Here is a 15,791-nt window from a genome sequence, read left to right on the forward strand (position 1 = left end):
ATGCACTATTACATATACTACTAAGTATGTAAACAACAAGGTATTTGACATTGAAGAACACTTTTTATGCATTTGACCGGACATACTTGGCAACGTCCTTGCCCATCCCCTCCCAGTGGAAGGACTTCCCCAACCTGTCCTTGGTTATGTTCACCCCAGAATGACCACTGGGATGTCATGGCCCAAGCTTAAGAGCTTGTCCTGGTACTTAGTTGGAACTACCAACTGTTTTTGAGGATTCTGGCCTTTCTGGTGTCCACCAGAAAGAATCTTGTTATATAAAAGTCCTTGTTTTACAACAAACTGGGATCGATTAGAAGAGCTGAGAGGCGGTGGGTTGCTCCGTGCCGCCGCCCAAGCTTTCTTAAGGCTGTCATCGGCTTCCTGCTCAGTCTGGAACTGTTTCCTTGAAGCTGGAGACACTAGTTCCTCCTTAGACTGTGGACTTGGGCTTGGTCCCTCTGGAAGCGATGTAGGTGATGAGGTTGTTTCCATTGACTGTGGACCGCTCTCCGCTGGTGCACAAGGTGATATTTCAGGCTTTGGCTGAGCCTCTTGGGTAGGGTTGTCTGCTGTTTCTGCCAGTTCAGGCCCATTGGCGCCCTCTGGCGGTGGAGTTGCAAGCGCTGGCGTCAGTGCTGGCACTGGTTCTGCCGCTGGTTGCTCTTCCAGTTCCGGTCCTGGGACTGGATGTACAATGGCTGCTGTAGTTGTTGGCATGGGATCCGGTTCCACCACCTTGGTCTGGGTCTCTGGTAACACAGACGGGGTCCTGGTGGATGGCTCAGGAACAGGGATGGGAGTGCCTGCTTGTTTGGCCTGGCTGCGGGTGACCACTCCCCCCTTCTTGGCCAGCTGCACATGGTTGGCCAAGTTTTCCCCTGGTAGCATGGGGATGGAATAATTGTCATAGACAGCAAAAGTCCACTTTTCTGACCAGTCCTTGTACTGGTCTTCAGGGATGCTGTACCCATGGCAGGTCCTTTTAAAATTTTTCAAGAAGGCCTTAGTGTTCTCACCTGCCATGTAGGTGGGAAATTTCTTGGGATGGGGAACTGTGCCTGGAGAAGGATTGTTAGGGTTGGCTGGAACATGTGGGTTAGCTCTTGCTAATTCCAGGTCTTTGTCTTTTAACTCCATTTGTCTCCTGTGCTCAGCCTCTTTGGCTGCCTCTTTGGCTCTGTGGTCAGCTTTTTGTTTCTCCAGCTCCCTCTTGTGGTTAGCCTCTCTGGCCTGTTGCTTCTCCATGTCTTTGTGCTTTCTGGTGCTGGCCACACCCCTCTGCATTCAGTGAACTGTATTGCTTGGTTCACTTTTCCTACCCTTTCTATTCACGACTGAATAAAAAGAAACAAAAAACTTTTTATTTGCAAATGTGTAGCTGCTGTTTGCTGATATACTGAGAAGACCAAAAAAAAACACTGGTTTGTCCTGTTTCTAGCACTTGCTAAGTACCTCACAGTGGGGGTCCTTTCTAACAAGCCTCCCAAAAAAACTTACACCTTTTCCCTAGCTGTTTTTTGAAGCAACCAGAAAGAAAAAAGAAAAAAAAGAAAAGAAGAAAAAAAATATTTTGCTAACAAAGCCTGTTAGAAAACCTTATTTCCCTCAGCTAAACCCAGCTGAAAATCTGTTTCCAAAAAAAAAAAAAACAATCTCCCCCTCCTGGCTCCCAAGAAGGTAGAAAAACCGGTTTTGCCACTGTCTTTTGCAAATTGCTAAGTACCCTCTCAGTAGGGTGTTCCTTGTAACAAAAGCCTGGTTAGAAAAACTAATTCCCTCCAGCCAACCGTGCTGAAGATTCCTTCTAACAATACTAGTTAGAAACGGAATACTTGTAAACTCCCTCTTCTCTCAGGTTGCTTTCCTGCTCTAGAAGAAGAGAATAGCTCCCTTCAGCTTAGCCCAGCTGAAAAAAACTCCTTCTAACAAAGCCAGTTAGAAAACCTTGTCTGTTTGCCTTCGGGGTATCTCTCCCTCCTAACCTGCAGTCCTGCTTTAGGAGAAGAGAATAGCAATGGCTCTCTGGTTCAGAAAAAATCCTCACCGCTGCCCACCATGTCATAGGTCTCACCCCCACTTAGAGCTGTTTGGTTCCAATGTGGGGACCTGCACTGGTTTCCCTCTAAACTAAAATCCTAGTTTAGATCTAGTAAAAGCTGCCACCACTCAATCAGGTACGTGGATTGAGACACAGTCCTTCCCCAAAATCCTAGGGGATTCCAAGAGCCCCAAATCCATGGAGTTCTTACACCCAGGAGAAATAAACCATTCCCCCCTGCTTCTTCCCCCTCCCTTTTCCTAGGAGAGACACCGGGATTTAACTACAGAGGGATACCTCCCCCTCCCCTTTCCCTGAGAATCCACCCAAAGAAAGATCAACCAAGTCCTTAATAGAAAAGAATTTATTAAAGAATAAAAAGAAAAGTCACTGTCTCTGTAACCAAATTGGAACAATATACAGGGTCTAAATTTATCAATCTCTGGAGAGAATTCCCCCTCCCTTCTTTCTCAGTAAAAGCAATATCAGCAAACAGGAATAAAGAATTTCCTTTAGCAAACACACAATTGCAAATATAGAAAGCAACTCAAAAGACTAATCCGCCTTTCTAATTAATACTCACTATTAAATAGTAGGAACTACTCCAGGAGAACTTGGAGACATGACTGACCTCTCTTAGATCCAAAGAGAGCTCTCAGCAAACAAAGAACACAGACAAAGGCTTCCCTCCACAGAGATTTGAAATTATCCTGTTCCTTGATTGGTTCTCTGGTCAGGTGTTTCTCAGGTTACTGAGCTTGTTAACCCTTTCCAGGGAAAAGAGATCTTAACCCTGATCTGTTTATTTATGACAGTCATCCTTTGTGAACTAACACCAGAGAATAATGAGACTTTTTGTCAGTGAGGAGTACACACACTTGCTGACATCAGAGGAATGGTGAGATCTTGGGTTGCATTCCAGGCTCTGCAGGGGAGTATATTCTAGAGAGCACACTCTTCTGCCTGTTCCCTCACCAAGGTTGATACCTTCTGCTCTGTCTCTTCCAACTTGTCCCTGCCTTGCTCCTGGTCCCTATCCCAGTCTCCATTCCTCAGGCTTCTTATCTCAGTGCCAACCTCCTTGTCCTTCCAGTCCTAGCTACCTGCTCCGGCTTCCTTTCCGAGTATGGTCCCTGCCATTCCCAGCCTCTGCCCAACCAGTCCCAGTGCCCTCTCACCTTGACTGCTTGTCCCCAGTCTGCTTGCCCACTGAGTCCCAATTTCTCACCTCTTGGCTCCTTGTCTGATCTGTCTCTCCCCTCCGACCTAGCCCCCAGCCCCATCTTCCTTTCCCCACCTCCCACAGGCTCCCTTTCACAGTTTTTCTCTCCAGTCCATTCCAGTCTCACTGTCATACACTCAGGTGTAGGTCGTGAGATCTAGCAGTCAGAGCAGGAGTCTTGTCCTAGTGGTTGGAGCACAATCAGAGGGCAGAACTGGAGGCGTGGTCAAGAGACAAGTCAGTGGTTGGAGCCAGGAGTTAGGAATCAGGAGTTCAGAGGTAGGCATGGACTAGGGCTGTGGTGGAGCAAGGGCTTGTAGCCCAAAGGAATACTTTGCTAGCTATTATATCCTACTAAGCCAGCCAGCCATATCAAATATGTTTCTCTTTCTGAATTAATCCATTTCATATACGACTCTTATATTTTATCAGTTTTAATTCCTATGAAATTAGGATGTGTTGCGGCATATGATATGTGTTTCCTAATAATTATACATAGAATAAGTTTTGCTGAAATGCAAGAAGCCTGCCAGCGTGTATCCGGTAAGATCCGCTAAATAGCTAAAAGTATAATCAGTTAAGAGTAAATCAGCATAAAAGCTGGCAACCTTTGCCACAGATAGAAATGGTCCCTAAACTTTGGGGAACCAAAGGGAGGAACTACACACAACACTGAACAGATTTATCCGGCGTTTGCAACCGGTTGGTAACCGCAGGGTATACCACAAACCTGGAAGTTTCCAAGAAAGCCTAGGTTGGCAGTTTTTGGAGTAAAACAATCCTTATTAATATGTAGAAAGTAAGTGTCATAATCCACTAACCTATAAGATAAGGGTACCCATACATTTCGGAAATAAGATTTGGGTATAGTAGGTTGGGCCTGAATTACATAGCGTCAGGATCCTATAACACACCATGTAAGGATATCTTAGGAAGCTTTCTTTTCTTTGTTCTCCTATATTCTGTAGACTTTTTTATCCACCTATCATTCTGTCTTCTATCACGCTATCAGCTCAGCTTGTGCAGTATAGTATAACTACTGAACATTCCTAACTGTTGGGGAAGCGAGAACCATCGGGTTATTGGGTATGACAGGAGTAAGGCTGGTCCTTCACCTCCTATTACCAGGTCCTCAAGGAAGGGTGTGAGTATGTTAGGTTAAGGTACTTACAATAGAAATGTTACCACCAGGAGTGTTGGAATTCTTTTACCTGTTTTGCAGTCATAAGTTTCATAGCATTTATTATTTTTTTGTTAATCTCAATAAAGTTTTTATCAATTTGATATTGTCCTCAGTGTACGCGTTCTTGTCAAGCACCCCGAGAGTCCTCTCCTGCTATAGAACTCTCTGAGTTCTTGGACCCTGTAGTCTGAATTGGACAAGAACGTATAAATCTTCTGGTCAGATGCGATCAGTGGCGAGCCATAACATTTAACCCAAAAAATTCAAGTCAACAGACTGGACAGGAAGCAGGCCTGGCACACCTGCAGCTGTGGAATGCATTGAGCAGCCACTGTGCTGCTGCTGTTACAGTGCTTAAATGGTGATCTGTTGGCTCTTCTGACCAGTCATGGAGCACAGTCACTTATTGGTCCCAGTGAGCTCATTGGGTTTCTAGGCAACTAAGCAACTGAGTTCCTGACATTTCTAGCAATTTTTCCCAATATGTTCTTTTCCCTTTAAGTGTTGTTCCATGCCTGGGTGGAGCCAGGCATTGGAACTGAGAGGAGGGAGCCTGTATCTCTTGTGCTCTTAAAGGGTATGTCTACATCACAGTTTAAGACTGGGTGTGAGCCCAGGCTCAAGCCAAAACCCTGTGGTGTCCATAATACATTTGTACTAACCTAGGGCTTGAACCCAGCATCCCAGGACCCTGCAGGGTCTGAGACCCATGTTAAACTGGGACCTAGGGTTTCCTGTATACACTCAGCCATGGCTTTCCTCAGGTCCCAGGAGTTCTCCAAATGTGTCCACAGTTCCTGGCAGCAAAGTAGCAGAGCTGCAGGCAGCTAGTGCAGCTGGTTGGAAGTGCCATTAGTGTTTGGTCGAGCTCATTTCCCCCTTCCTGCTCCTTCTGCAGCAGCAGCTCCTGCTCCTCCTCGCTGCTGAGTGGCACTTGCACAGAACAAGGAGCAAAGTAGCCAGGTGGGAGGCAGCTCCTGGCTGTTGGGGGTTATCCCTCCCCAAGCAGGGCTGAGCCAAGAACTCAGGTGTTCCTTATGGGTACCTGAGTTCCATCAATAGCACCGCCGTAATTAGGAAACGGGGGGCAGTAGAGTTTTCCCACAGTGCACCATGTTCCTAGGGCTAGAATGTCAACATGGGGTTGGTGCTAGGCACTCTGGGATACAGTTACTTTGACTTGGGTCTGTGCACTGCAGTGTGAATGCCAGAGCCCTAGGTTTGAGCATAGGTCAGAAAATTCTTATCCTAGGCTTAAAATGCAGTGCAGATGCTCAGGTCCAGATTTCTATGACATAGGTGAGCTGACTTGAGTCCCACTAACCCTAGGCTTACATTGGGTAGACATAGCTGAAGGGACTGACAGCCAGGATACATTGAGGAAGAAGCCATCTGATTTGAATGCAGAGGGGACGAGCCAGACTGGGGAAGAAATTGCCTGGTCTGCTAGGACAGATTCGGCTGGAGTGTGTTCCATCGTTCTCTTGAGGTGGCATATGTGTAATTCTGTCAGCACATAGGAACTGTGAGGAAATGGAGCATGTTCAATTATGGCAAAATTTTAGAGACTTTTCGATACTAAAATGCAAGTTTCTACTGAATAGGTGCAAACAAACTTTTTTTCAAAGGCTTATTACTTACAAAATTTGGGTGGATTTTTAGTGTCAACAAAAGACATTCCTGATACAAAAGGCCGCCCTATGCCAAATTGCAAGTCTCTGCTTCAAATCATGGGGGCACTAGAACTTTTGGAAGTCAAGGACACCAGATTTTTTTTCAGTTGCAAAGCAATGTACTTTCCTCTAACCTTGTTTTCTGCTGTTTCTGAGCTGTTTTGGCTGAAACTTGAAAAAATCAGCCCCGAGGCAAACACCTGGCATGGAAAACTTCAGCCCTAAAGTTTAGTTTGTCAGAGTTACAACTAAAACAAAGTCTTGTTCTGGAAAATGTTGTGCATTCTTAATGCGGTGCTACCAACCATGCCTATAATACTTCTATGTCAAATTGTTTTATGTACTGTTAGTGTTAAATTTAATACCTTACATCACTATTGGTGAAAGGCATTAAAATATCTTTTATCAAGTTTTTGTTTATTTTGTGGATTTGATGGCATTTATTGCCAGCCAGTTTTCTCTATTTGTGTGGGTCTTTCACATAGCAACAGAGAGATGAAAACATTTTAAAAAATAGGAACTTGATTATAGTACCACAGCAGCTCCGTTCTAAGCCCCACTCCTGGGGAGGGAGCACCACCCAGCCCCACTTTGCCCCCAGTTCTGCTCTGGCCCTGCCACCAGCTGCAGCCCTGGATCCTGATCCTGCTCCCAGCCTCGACTGCAGCCCGGCCTCAGCTCCACTCCCGGCCCCAGCCCCTGACAGCAGCTCCGTTCTCAGCCCCACTCCTAACCCCAGAGCCGCTTGCAGCTGCAGACCAAGTCTCGGCTCCCTTACCCCTGTCCACCCCTCCCCCCCAGGGATAAGGGGAACATGACCCTGAAAATGTTGAGGCTCACTTAGAACGTCTGGAACTTTCCCTGTTAGTTTACAAAATTGTATTTTTGTTTTCTTGGTGATTTTTGGCAGAAGAAATTGCTCTTGGGAAATATTTTTGTTAGCTGGGTGTCTACCAACAGCAGCAGTGAAATGTTAAGAATGCTGTAAGGAAATTCACTACTACTGATTCTGTAGCTTCAATGAGGGCTAATTGGTGTTCATTATGTAGAACGATGTTATCATTTTGGCATGGGCTTGTAGCAATACTTCTAGATTCACTGAGTGTGTCCAACCTAGTCTGTTATTTTTAATGGTGAATTTGAGCACCAATTTATGATGAGTAGTTGGCTACTGAAAAGTATTTGTTCTGTTATTGGGAAATGTGGGGAAGAATGAGTGGCTCAGGGGACTGGTAAGGAAAGACACCCTATGACTTATTTACTGATTCTTACTTGTTCCTACTGACTTATGTAGGAAAAAATGCTGGTTTTACTCCTTTTCCTGGGGGAAAGCCACCCTCACATTTGGCACGCTTGATGGCAATTTCAGCAAAGAGGCTAAGGGGTACACTGGAATGTGGAGCCAACTACTTTCTCACAATTTGTTTTTGGTCAGGGTTGAAGCACCTTGGCAGGTGATATGAGGAAATCTGAACTGTGGCTAAACAGAAGACTTCAATATTTTGTGCTGTCAATTAGAGTAATTCACTAAATTAAAAATCGAAGGGAAATGAGGCTTGTATTTTCCATATTATTGACTGTCAGATTCTGGGGAATGAAGAAAAACCTATATAAAAATGGCTTAGCTGCCTAGCTCAGTGTGAAAAATGACACAGGCTGATCAAATCGTCTAGACTGCATATGAGTAAGTAATGCACATGTTTAAGTGTTTGCAGGATCAGGCCCTGAGAAAACTGATTAAAATGGTTTGATTCATTTGATGTGAAGACAATTTTCATCTGGTTTGCAACAGTATTTTTTATCAAAATCAAGCCTCCTAGTTACTGTTGCCATTTTAAGTGTTATCTGATGGGAGTACCACGCTACTGCATAGCATTTGCGTGATTGTGCTGAAATGCAATTATATATTGTTTAAATGATGGAGAAGGAAGTTCGATTATGACTTACGACATTAAATATATCTCAGGATTACTGTCAAAATTAGTTTTACAATAGGAAACATGGGCCACATAATGCTGTGATAAAGGACCTGCTCATGCATGGTGCTCAAAAATATTGTTTCTTTCCGAAAAGTTGCAATAATTAATGAGCTAAAAATATGAAATATAGAATCATAGGCATCTAGGACTGAAAGGGGCTCAATAGGTCATCTAGTCCAGTCCCTTGCACTGAGGCAGGACTAAGTGTTATCGAGGCCTTCCTTGACAGGTGTTTGTCTAATCTGTTCTTAAAAGCCTCCAATGATGCAGATTCCACAACCTCCCTAAGTAATTTGTTCCAGTGTTTAACAACACTTACAATTAGGAAGTTTTTCCTAATGTATAACCTAAATCTCCCTTGCTGCATTTTAAGCCCATTACTTCTTTTCCTATCCTCAGTTATTAAGGAGAACAATTTATCACACTACTCATAATGACAACCTTTTAAATATTTGGAGACTGTTATCTTGTTCTCCCTTCTCCATGTCCCCTTTTAGTCTTCTTGTTCCCAGACTAAACAAAACCAACTTTTTCAGTCTTTCCACCTAGGTCATGTTTGCTAGACCTTTAATCATTTTTGTTGCTTTCCTCTGGACTGTCCCCAATTTGTCCACATCTTTCCCAAAATGGTGCCCAGTACTGATTTCCCATTTTATATTTGTGTAATTGATTATTTCTTCCTAAATGTAGTAATTTTCATTTGTCCGTGTTGAATTTCACCCTATTTATTACAGATCATTTCTCCAGTTTGTCCATATCATTCTGAATTCTAATTTTGTCTCCACTGCACTTGCAACCCCTCACAGCTTGGTATCATCCACAAACTTTATAAGTGTTCTCTTTTTTTCCATTATCCAAATCATTTATGAAGATATTGAATAGAACTGGACCCAGGACAGATCCCTGTGGGACCCCACTCGATATGCCCTTCTAGCTTGATTGTGAACCGTTAATAACTACTTTCAGAGTGTGGTTTTCCAACCAGTTGTGCACCCACAGTATAGTAGGTTCATAATCGCCAATGGCTCAGAGATCTCTTCAGCCAGTTCTTTAAGTATTCTAGGGTGTATTTCATCAGGCCCTGCCAACCTGAGGATATCTTCTTTAAGTTTCGTCTAATGGAGATTCAGTCCTGCCTGGAATATCATGCCAGCTGGAGGCTTCTGCCTCAGGCTGCTCTTCCAGTCAGCAGCACCACGCGGTCACGGCTACCCCTTGCTCCCATGGCTCATGAAGCCTGGACACTAGTAAGGAGCAGTTCAACTGTAGGCTGAGCAAGTGCATAATGATGGTAGAATGTGCCTTTGGACGTTTAAAAGCTCGCTGGCGCAGTTTACTGACTCAGTCAGACCTCAGCGAAACCAGTATTCCCATCGTTATTACTGCTTGCTGTGTGCTCCACAATATCTGTGCGAGTAAGGGGGAGACATTTATGGCAGGGTGGGCGATTGAGGCAAATCTCCTGGCTGTTGATTATGTGCAGCCGGACACCAGGATGGTTAGAAGAGCACAGCAGGGTGTGCTGTGCATCAGAGAAGCTTTGAAAACCAGTTTCATGACTGGCCAGGCTAGGGTGTGAAAGTTCTGTTTATTGCTCCTTGCTGAAAACCCACCCTCTTGGTTCACTCTACTTTCCTGTAAGCCAAACACCCTCTCCTCCCATCTTTGATCTCTGCTTGCAGAGGCAATAAAGTCATTGTTGTTTCAAATTCATGCATTCTTTATTACCTCATCACACAAATTGGGTGATAACTGCCAAGGTAGCCGGTGAGGGAGGAGGGAAGCACAGGGGTGGGGTAGTTGTAGGGGCACCCCCTAGAATGATATGCAGCTCATCATAGAAGCGGCATGTGTGGGGCTCTGACCCGGAATGGCCATTTGCCTCTCTGGTTCTTTGGTAGGCTTCACGCGACACTGCTGCGGGTCCCTGTTATAACCTTTGACCTTCACGCCGTTGGAAATTTTTTCAAATATTCCAGCATTTCGTCTTTTGGAACGGAGTTCGGATAGCACGGATTCATCTCCCCATACAGCGATCAGATACAGTAGCTCCCGTTCGGGCCATGCTGGCGCTCTTTTGTGATTCTGGGACTCCATGGTCACCTGTGCTGATGAGCTCTGCCTAGTCACCTGTGCTGATCAGCTCGCTACACTGGCCAAACAGGAAGTGAAATTCAGAAGTTTGCGCGGCTTTTCCTGTCTACCTGGCCAGTGCATCTGAGTTGAGAGTGCTGTCCAGAGCGGTCACAGTGGAGCACTCTGGGATAGCTCCCGTAGTCCAATACCGTCGAATTGCATCCACGCTACCCCAAATTCGACCTAGCAGGGTTGATTTCAGCACTAATCCCTTCGTCGGGGAGGAGTACAGAAATCAATTTTAAGAGCCCTTTAAGTCAACAAAAATGGTTTCATCGCACGGATGGGTGCAGGGTTAAATCGATCTAACGCTGCTAAATTCGACCTAAACTCATAGTGTAGACCAGGGCTTTGGCAAATTTCCCATTGGCTTTCATAGTTTCCCCTACTGATACAATGGGCAAAGTGATACTCTAAATCCAGACACCAAATCTTCTTTTTATTAAAGAGCAATGAAGCGAATTAGTGTTCTGACTTAAAATCTCTGGTATGTTTGTAGCTTTCTTTCTTTAGTTTCAGCTATTGGATTGCCAAAAAGAAAAATAAATTCAAAATATTTGTCTTGTAATTATAGTATTGTCAACTATTTGGTGGAAGATAAGATTTTTACATAACTAAAGTTGGCAAAAGGTTGAAAAATTCAGTTTGCTTATAATAAATATGCATGCTTTATTTTTCTTTTTGTTAGAAAATGATATTACACTGCCAGCTGGAGATCTATTACCATGCAAGATTTGTGGAAGGACATTCTTTCCACCAGCACTGGTGAGTAAAGTGATTATATTTTCCATTTGCTTTTGGAATGGGTATATCAATCTGAGAACCCTGTGTGTTGATACCTCTGACATGGTCAGTGCAGCAAAGCATCTCAGTTTAAATTTTCAAAAGTTACTAATAATATTGAGTTCCTGTTTTTTTAGGGTGCTCAACTTGAAACACCTTAAAGGGATCTGATTTTCAGAGTTGCAGTGCCCAGCACTTTGTGAAAATCAGGCCTCTTTAAAGCCACTTATAATTACTACTCACTTCTGAAAATGTTATAGCAGTCTCAGATGATGACCCAGCACATGTTCGTTTTAAGAACACTTTCACAGCAAATTTGACAAAAGGCAAAGAAGGTACCAAAATGTGAGATTTTTAAAGATAGCTACAGCACTGGACCCAAGGTTTAAGACTCTGAAGTGCCTTCCAAAATCTGAGAGGGACAAGGTGTGGAGCGTGCTTGCAGATGTCTTAAAAGAGCAACACTGTGCTGCAGAAACTACAGAACCCAAACCAACAAAAATGAAAACCAAACTTCTGTTGGTGATATCTGACTCAGATGATGAAAATGAGTATGGATCGGTCTGCTCTGCTTTGAATTGTTATTGAGCACAGTGGTGCTTGAAGCATGAAGGGACATATGAATCTTTAGCGCATCTGGCATGTAAATATCTTGCAACACCGGCTACAACAGTGCGAGGTACCATTGTAAGCAAGAAGTAGGCAGCATTATCTTCTGCAAACTTGTTTGTCTGAGTGATTGGCTGAAGTAGGACTGAGTGGACTTGTGGGCTCTAAAGTTTTACATTGTTTTATTTTGGAATGCAGTTATTTTTTTTGCATAGTTCTACATTTGTAAGTTCAAAGTTCATGGTAAAGAGATTGCACTACAGTACTTGTATTAGGTGAATTGAAAAATACTATTTCTTTTATTTTTTACAGTGCAAGTATTTGTAATAAAAATAATTTTACACTTACACTTTGTATTCTGTGTTGTAATTGAAATCAATATATTTGAAAATGTAGAAGGCATCAAAAATATTAAATAGATGGTATTCTATTATTTAACAGTGCGATTAATCGTGATTATTTTTTTTAATCACACGATTTATCGCAATACATTTTTTAATCTCTTGACAGCCCTAGTTATTTTTTGTTGGTGATTGAAATAGCTGATAAGGAAGAACTTCATGTTGTTCTGTATCCAGATATAAATATTGCATACAATAGATTTCTTTCGTCTTCTTCTTTCAGAAAAAGCATACACCCATTTGCCAAAAAACCGCTACTAAGAAAAGGAAGACATTTGATTCCAGCAGACAGAGAGCAGAAGGAACTGATATTTCCACAGTAAAACCTCTAAAGCCACGGGTAGGTAAATAACCTCTTGAATATTATCATTTTTGACAAAATACCATACACAGGCATGTATTACACCTCTACCTCAATATAACGCTGTCCTCGGGAGCCAAAAAATCTTACCTCGTTATAGGTGAAACTGCATTATATCAAACTTGCTTTGATCCACCGGAGTGCATAGCCCCACTTCCCCGCCGTGCGCTGGTTTACCACGTTGTATCCAAATCTGTGTTATATTGAGTCGCGTTGTATCGGGATAGAGATGTATGTGGTTAATTCATTGCTTATATGCAAGGAATGCCAGTGCTAGTAATGGGTATATGGTAAAAGTAGTTAAAACGTGCAGTTAGATCAAGAGAGCAGTAATAATTTTAAGGTCCACTATCTTGCAAAAAATTGAAATTTAGATAGAAACAGACCTAGCTTTCCAGTGATATAAAGTAGTAACCTGTGTCATTTAATATGACATTGGCTACTAAAATCATATTGTGATCGAAATACAGGAAGAAAAAGGTGGTAATCAGAATGACATAATTTTGAAATCTGAAGGACCAGTGCAAATGTTTTGGAGATTAATATACTATTCAAAGTGCAACAGCCTGTCCCAGTTTCCCTCTGGATGGCCATGATTGGACCCAACCACTGGGTCCTACATGCATCTAAACTAACTGGGTCTGAGCAGATTCTGGTCACTGTTCTAGGTCTGGATTATGTAAGACACACTCTGAAGTTCAGACCCCTTGTCTGAACCCTACCTTAAGATGTGGAGACTCTGTAATCCAGCTGCCCCAGACTCTGGAACCAGTGCCTCAGAGTTCCACCTAACTGTGGATGTAAACCTTTCAGGGATAAGATTACAGGAAAGTCAGGAACACTGGCTTAGCCAAGTCACTTTTCTCTTAAAAAGCACTAGAAAATTACAGATATTTAAAAAATAAAGTCCTGAGGTGCATCCCTGCTCTGATCTCCCTTCTACACATCCTGTCAGTGTTTGAGGTTAGGCCGCATCCCTCCTGCCTTCTCAGTGGACGTACCCTCTTAAATACAGTCTCACTACTTTTGCCATGGTCTCTGCTGAGCAGCTGCAGATCTACTAGCTATGCTGATGCTCCTGTGTAGAAAATCCATTGTTCCATGGAGTTGGATCAGCAGTTGAGACACAATCAAAATTGCTGGCCCTAGTTTGCTCTGTGATGGCTTCTCAGTGACAGTCCTTGAACAAGATGACAAGCACCTTTCCTGGGCAGAGTACATCATAATAGACTTGCCTTGGGGAAAGTTATACATGTGTTTAGCACATAACACATAATAGAACAGGGGTGTCCAAACTTACTGGCCCTCTGAGCTGCATACAACAGTCTTCAGAAATTCGAAAGCTGGAGCACACCTGCTGGGAGCCAGAGCTTGCGGTTTCAGCCCCAGTCCTGCTGAAGCCCTGAGCCCCAGCATGTGCACCCCACAGGACTGAAGCCCTGAAAGCCTCCTCCCTACTGGACAGAAGCTCCTACCCTACCACACTAGTGCAAGGCAGAGATCCCGAGTTCCCTCCCACCGCAGCTGGTAGGTGGAGAATGCAGGGGGCAGAGAGGGCTTGCAAGCCACACTTTAATGGTAAAAGAGCCGCATGTGGCTCGTGAGCCACAGTTTGGCCACCCCTGTAATAGAAGTTACAGTATAAAATGGAGTTCATAGGTTGCTGCAGACATATCCCACTACATCACACTAAGCATTGGTTCTGGACTAGGGATCAGAGAGAAAAAGAGTATCAGAGATCAAGTTTTCAGGAAATACCAATCATGTTGCTGATAAAAGTATTTGCTCTTTATATTTCTGACACAAAATCTTTTGCCATCCTTGTACTGAGACTGAATATCCAAGTTTCTCTCTGTTTCTTTTTCTTCTTTTTTTTTGGTCTAAGGTGTCAGCCATACTCTCTTTGCAAGCCCTGAGAGCTATTTGTCTTCCTTAGCTTTAGGGTCAGTCAGGATTTTAAATATAATGGTATTAAAAATTGTATAATAAAAGCAGAAATGTGGGTTTTGGGTTCTTTCATTTTACAGTAAATACAACAGCTTTTTTTCTGTTGGCTTCTTAGCCAGAACCTCCCAAAAAACAGTCCAACTGGAGACGAAAACATGAGGAGTTTATAGCAACTATACGAGCAGCCAAAGGACTAGATCAAACTCTCAAAGAGGGTGGAAAACTTCCTCCCCCTCCTCCACCTTCATATGATCCAGGTATGTGAAATGGTGAAGTGCTGTAGATGTTTGTAAAGAATTTTGATATGTTGTATGTGTTGAATTGATAAGGAATATATTGGAATAAAATGTTCATGAATGCATACAGAAAACTGTCATCTGATAACAGCTAAGCAGCTGATGAGTTGTGGTTACTTATTCTGACTGGCTAAAAATTGTTTATGTCCTATTATTTTTGTTATCCCATTTTCTCTGATTTTTTTTTCACTTTTAACACATGTATGTCAAAATGTTATTGAACAATCTGGCGGTTGGCTAAGGAGCTGAGGGAAATATGTAACTTTTACGAGATTAGTCAGGTTTTTGTTTCCTTTCTTTGGAAAAGGAAATCTTCCTTTAAAAAGCAGGCCCCCCCTACAAAATATGAGAATCATGCTGAGGATCATACATAGATCTCACACTGTTATACCTTTTTTTTTTCCCCCTGATAGCTGCCTATAGTCAAGTGAAGACTTCACTTTTATCTGATAATATATGTGTATGTCCCAAGATTTGGACTGACATATTATACTCTTCTAGACTACTGTGCCAAATTTAAATTCAAGAAAACTTTAATTAATGTTATGGATAATGTACATCTTGTTTGAAATTGAAGTCATGCAGAATATCACTGGTATTATCCTGTACTAGTGTTTCCTCCTGTTGAATACTCACTTTGACTGACTGTGTCCACAGATATGTTTTGTTGCGGTCCCTTCAGCAAGCCAGTGAACAGTTGCCTGATGGCGCTGATAAAGCATCTTTATTTGAGCTATTTATTTGTAGCTGCATCAAATCTGGGGTGTGCTTTGCTGCATATGTTTATTTCTGCTTGTTTTAATTAAGTTACATGTCGAAAACCTGCATTCAACCACTGCAATGCTACAGGACAATGAGAACTGTATTCCTCCTAGCCAGGAGGCTTGGTTGTTAAAAACTTCAAAAAACAAACCAACCAACTACAGTTTGGAAAGGATACACACCCTGATGCTTAAGGACTTGAGCTAACCTCTAAGGGTCTGATTTAAAGCCCATTGAAGTAAATGGAAAGACTTCTGTTGGGTTTCAGATCATGGCTCCTCTGAAGAGGTTGGAAAGAATTCTTCCCTGTGAGCAGTTTCTTCCATAATTACTCATTCAGGATTCTGGCACTATCTGTACTGGTCAATGTTGGAAACAGGACAATGGGCTAAATGAAG

The 15,791-nt window shown here is 42.9% G+C and overlaps 1 protein-coding gene across 2 annotated transcripts in view; it reads left to right on the forward strand.

The window, feature by feature from the left end:
* ZC2HC1A (zinc finger C2HC-type containing 1A) overlaps positions 1–15,791 on the forward strand; it is a 65,398-nt gene that overhangs the window by 20,225 nt on the left and 29,382 nt on the right. For both annotated transcript variants that reach the window (XM_039526657.1, XM_039526658.1), the window contains exons 2-4: positions 10,923–10,999; positions 12,251–12,367; positions 14,451–14,592. In XM_039526657.1, the coding sequence (XP_039382591.1) occupies positions 10,923–10,999; positions 12,251–12,367; positions 14,451–14,592 (336 nt within the window). The remainder of the gene's footprint in view (positions 1–10,922; positions 11,000–12,250; positions 12,368–14,450; positions 14,593–15,791) is intronic.

Source organism: Mauremys reevesii, linkage group 2 (genome assembly GCF_016161935.1).
Source record: "Mauremys reevesii isolate NIE-2019 linkage group 2, ASM1616193v1, whole genome shotgun sequence".
Taxonomy (NCBI): Eukaryota; Metazoa; Chordata; order Testudines; family Geoemydidae; genus Mauremys; species Mauremys reevesii.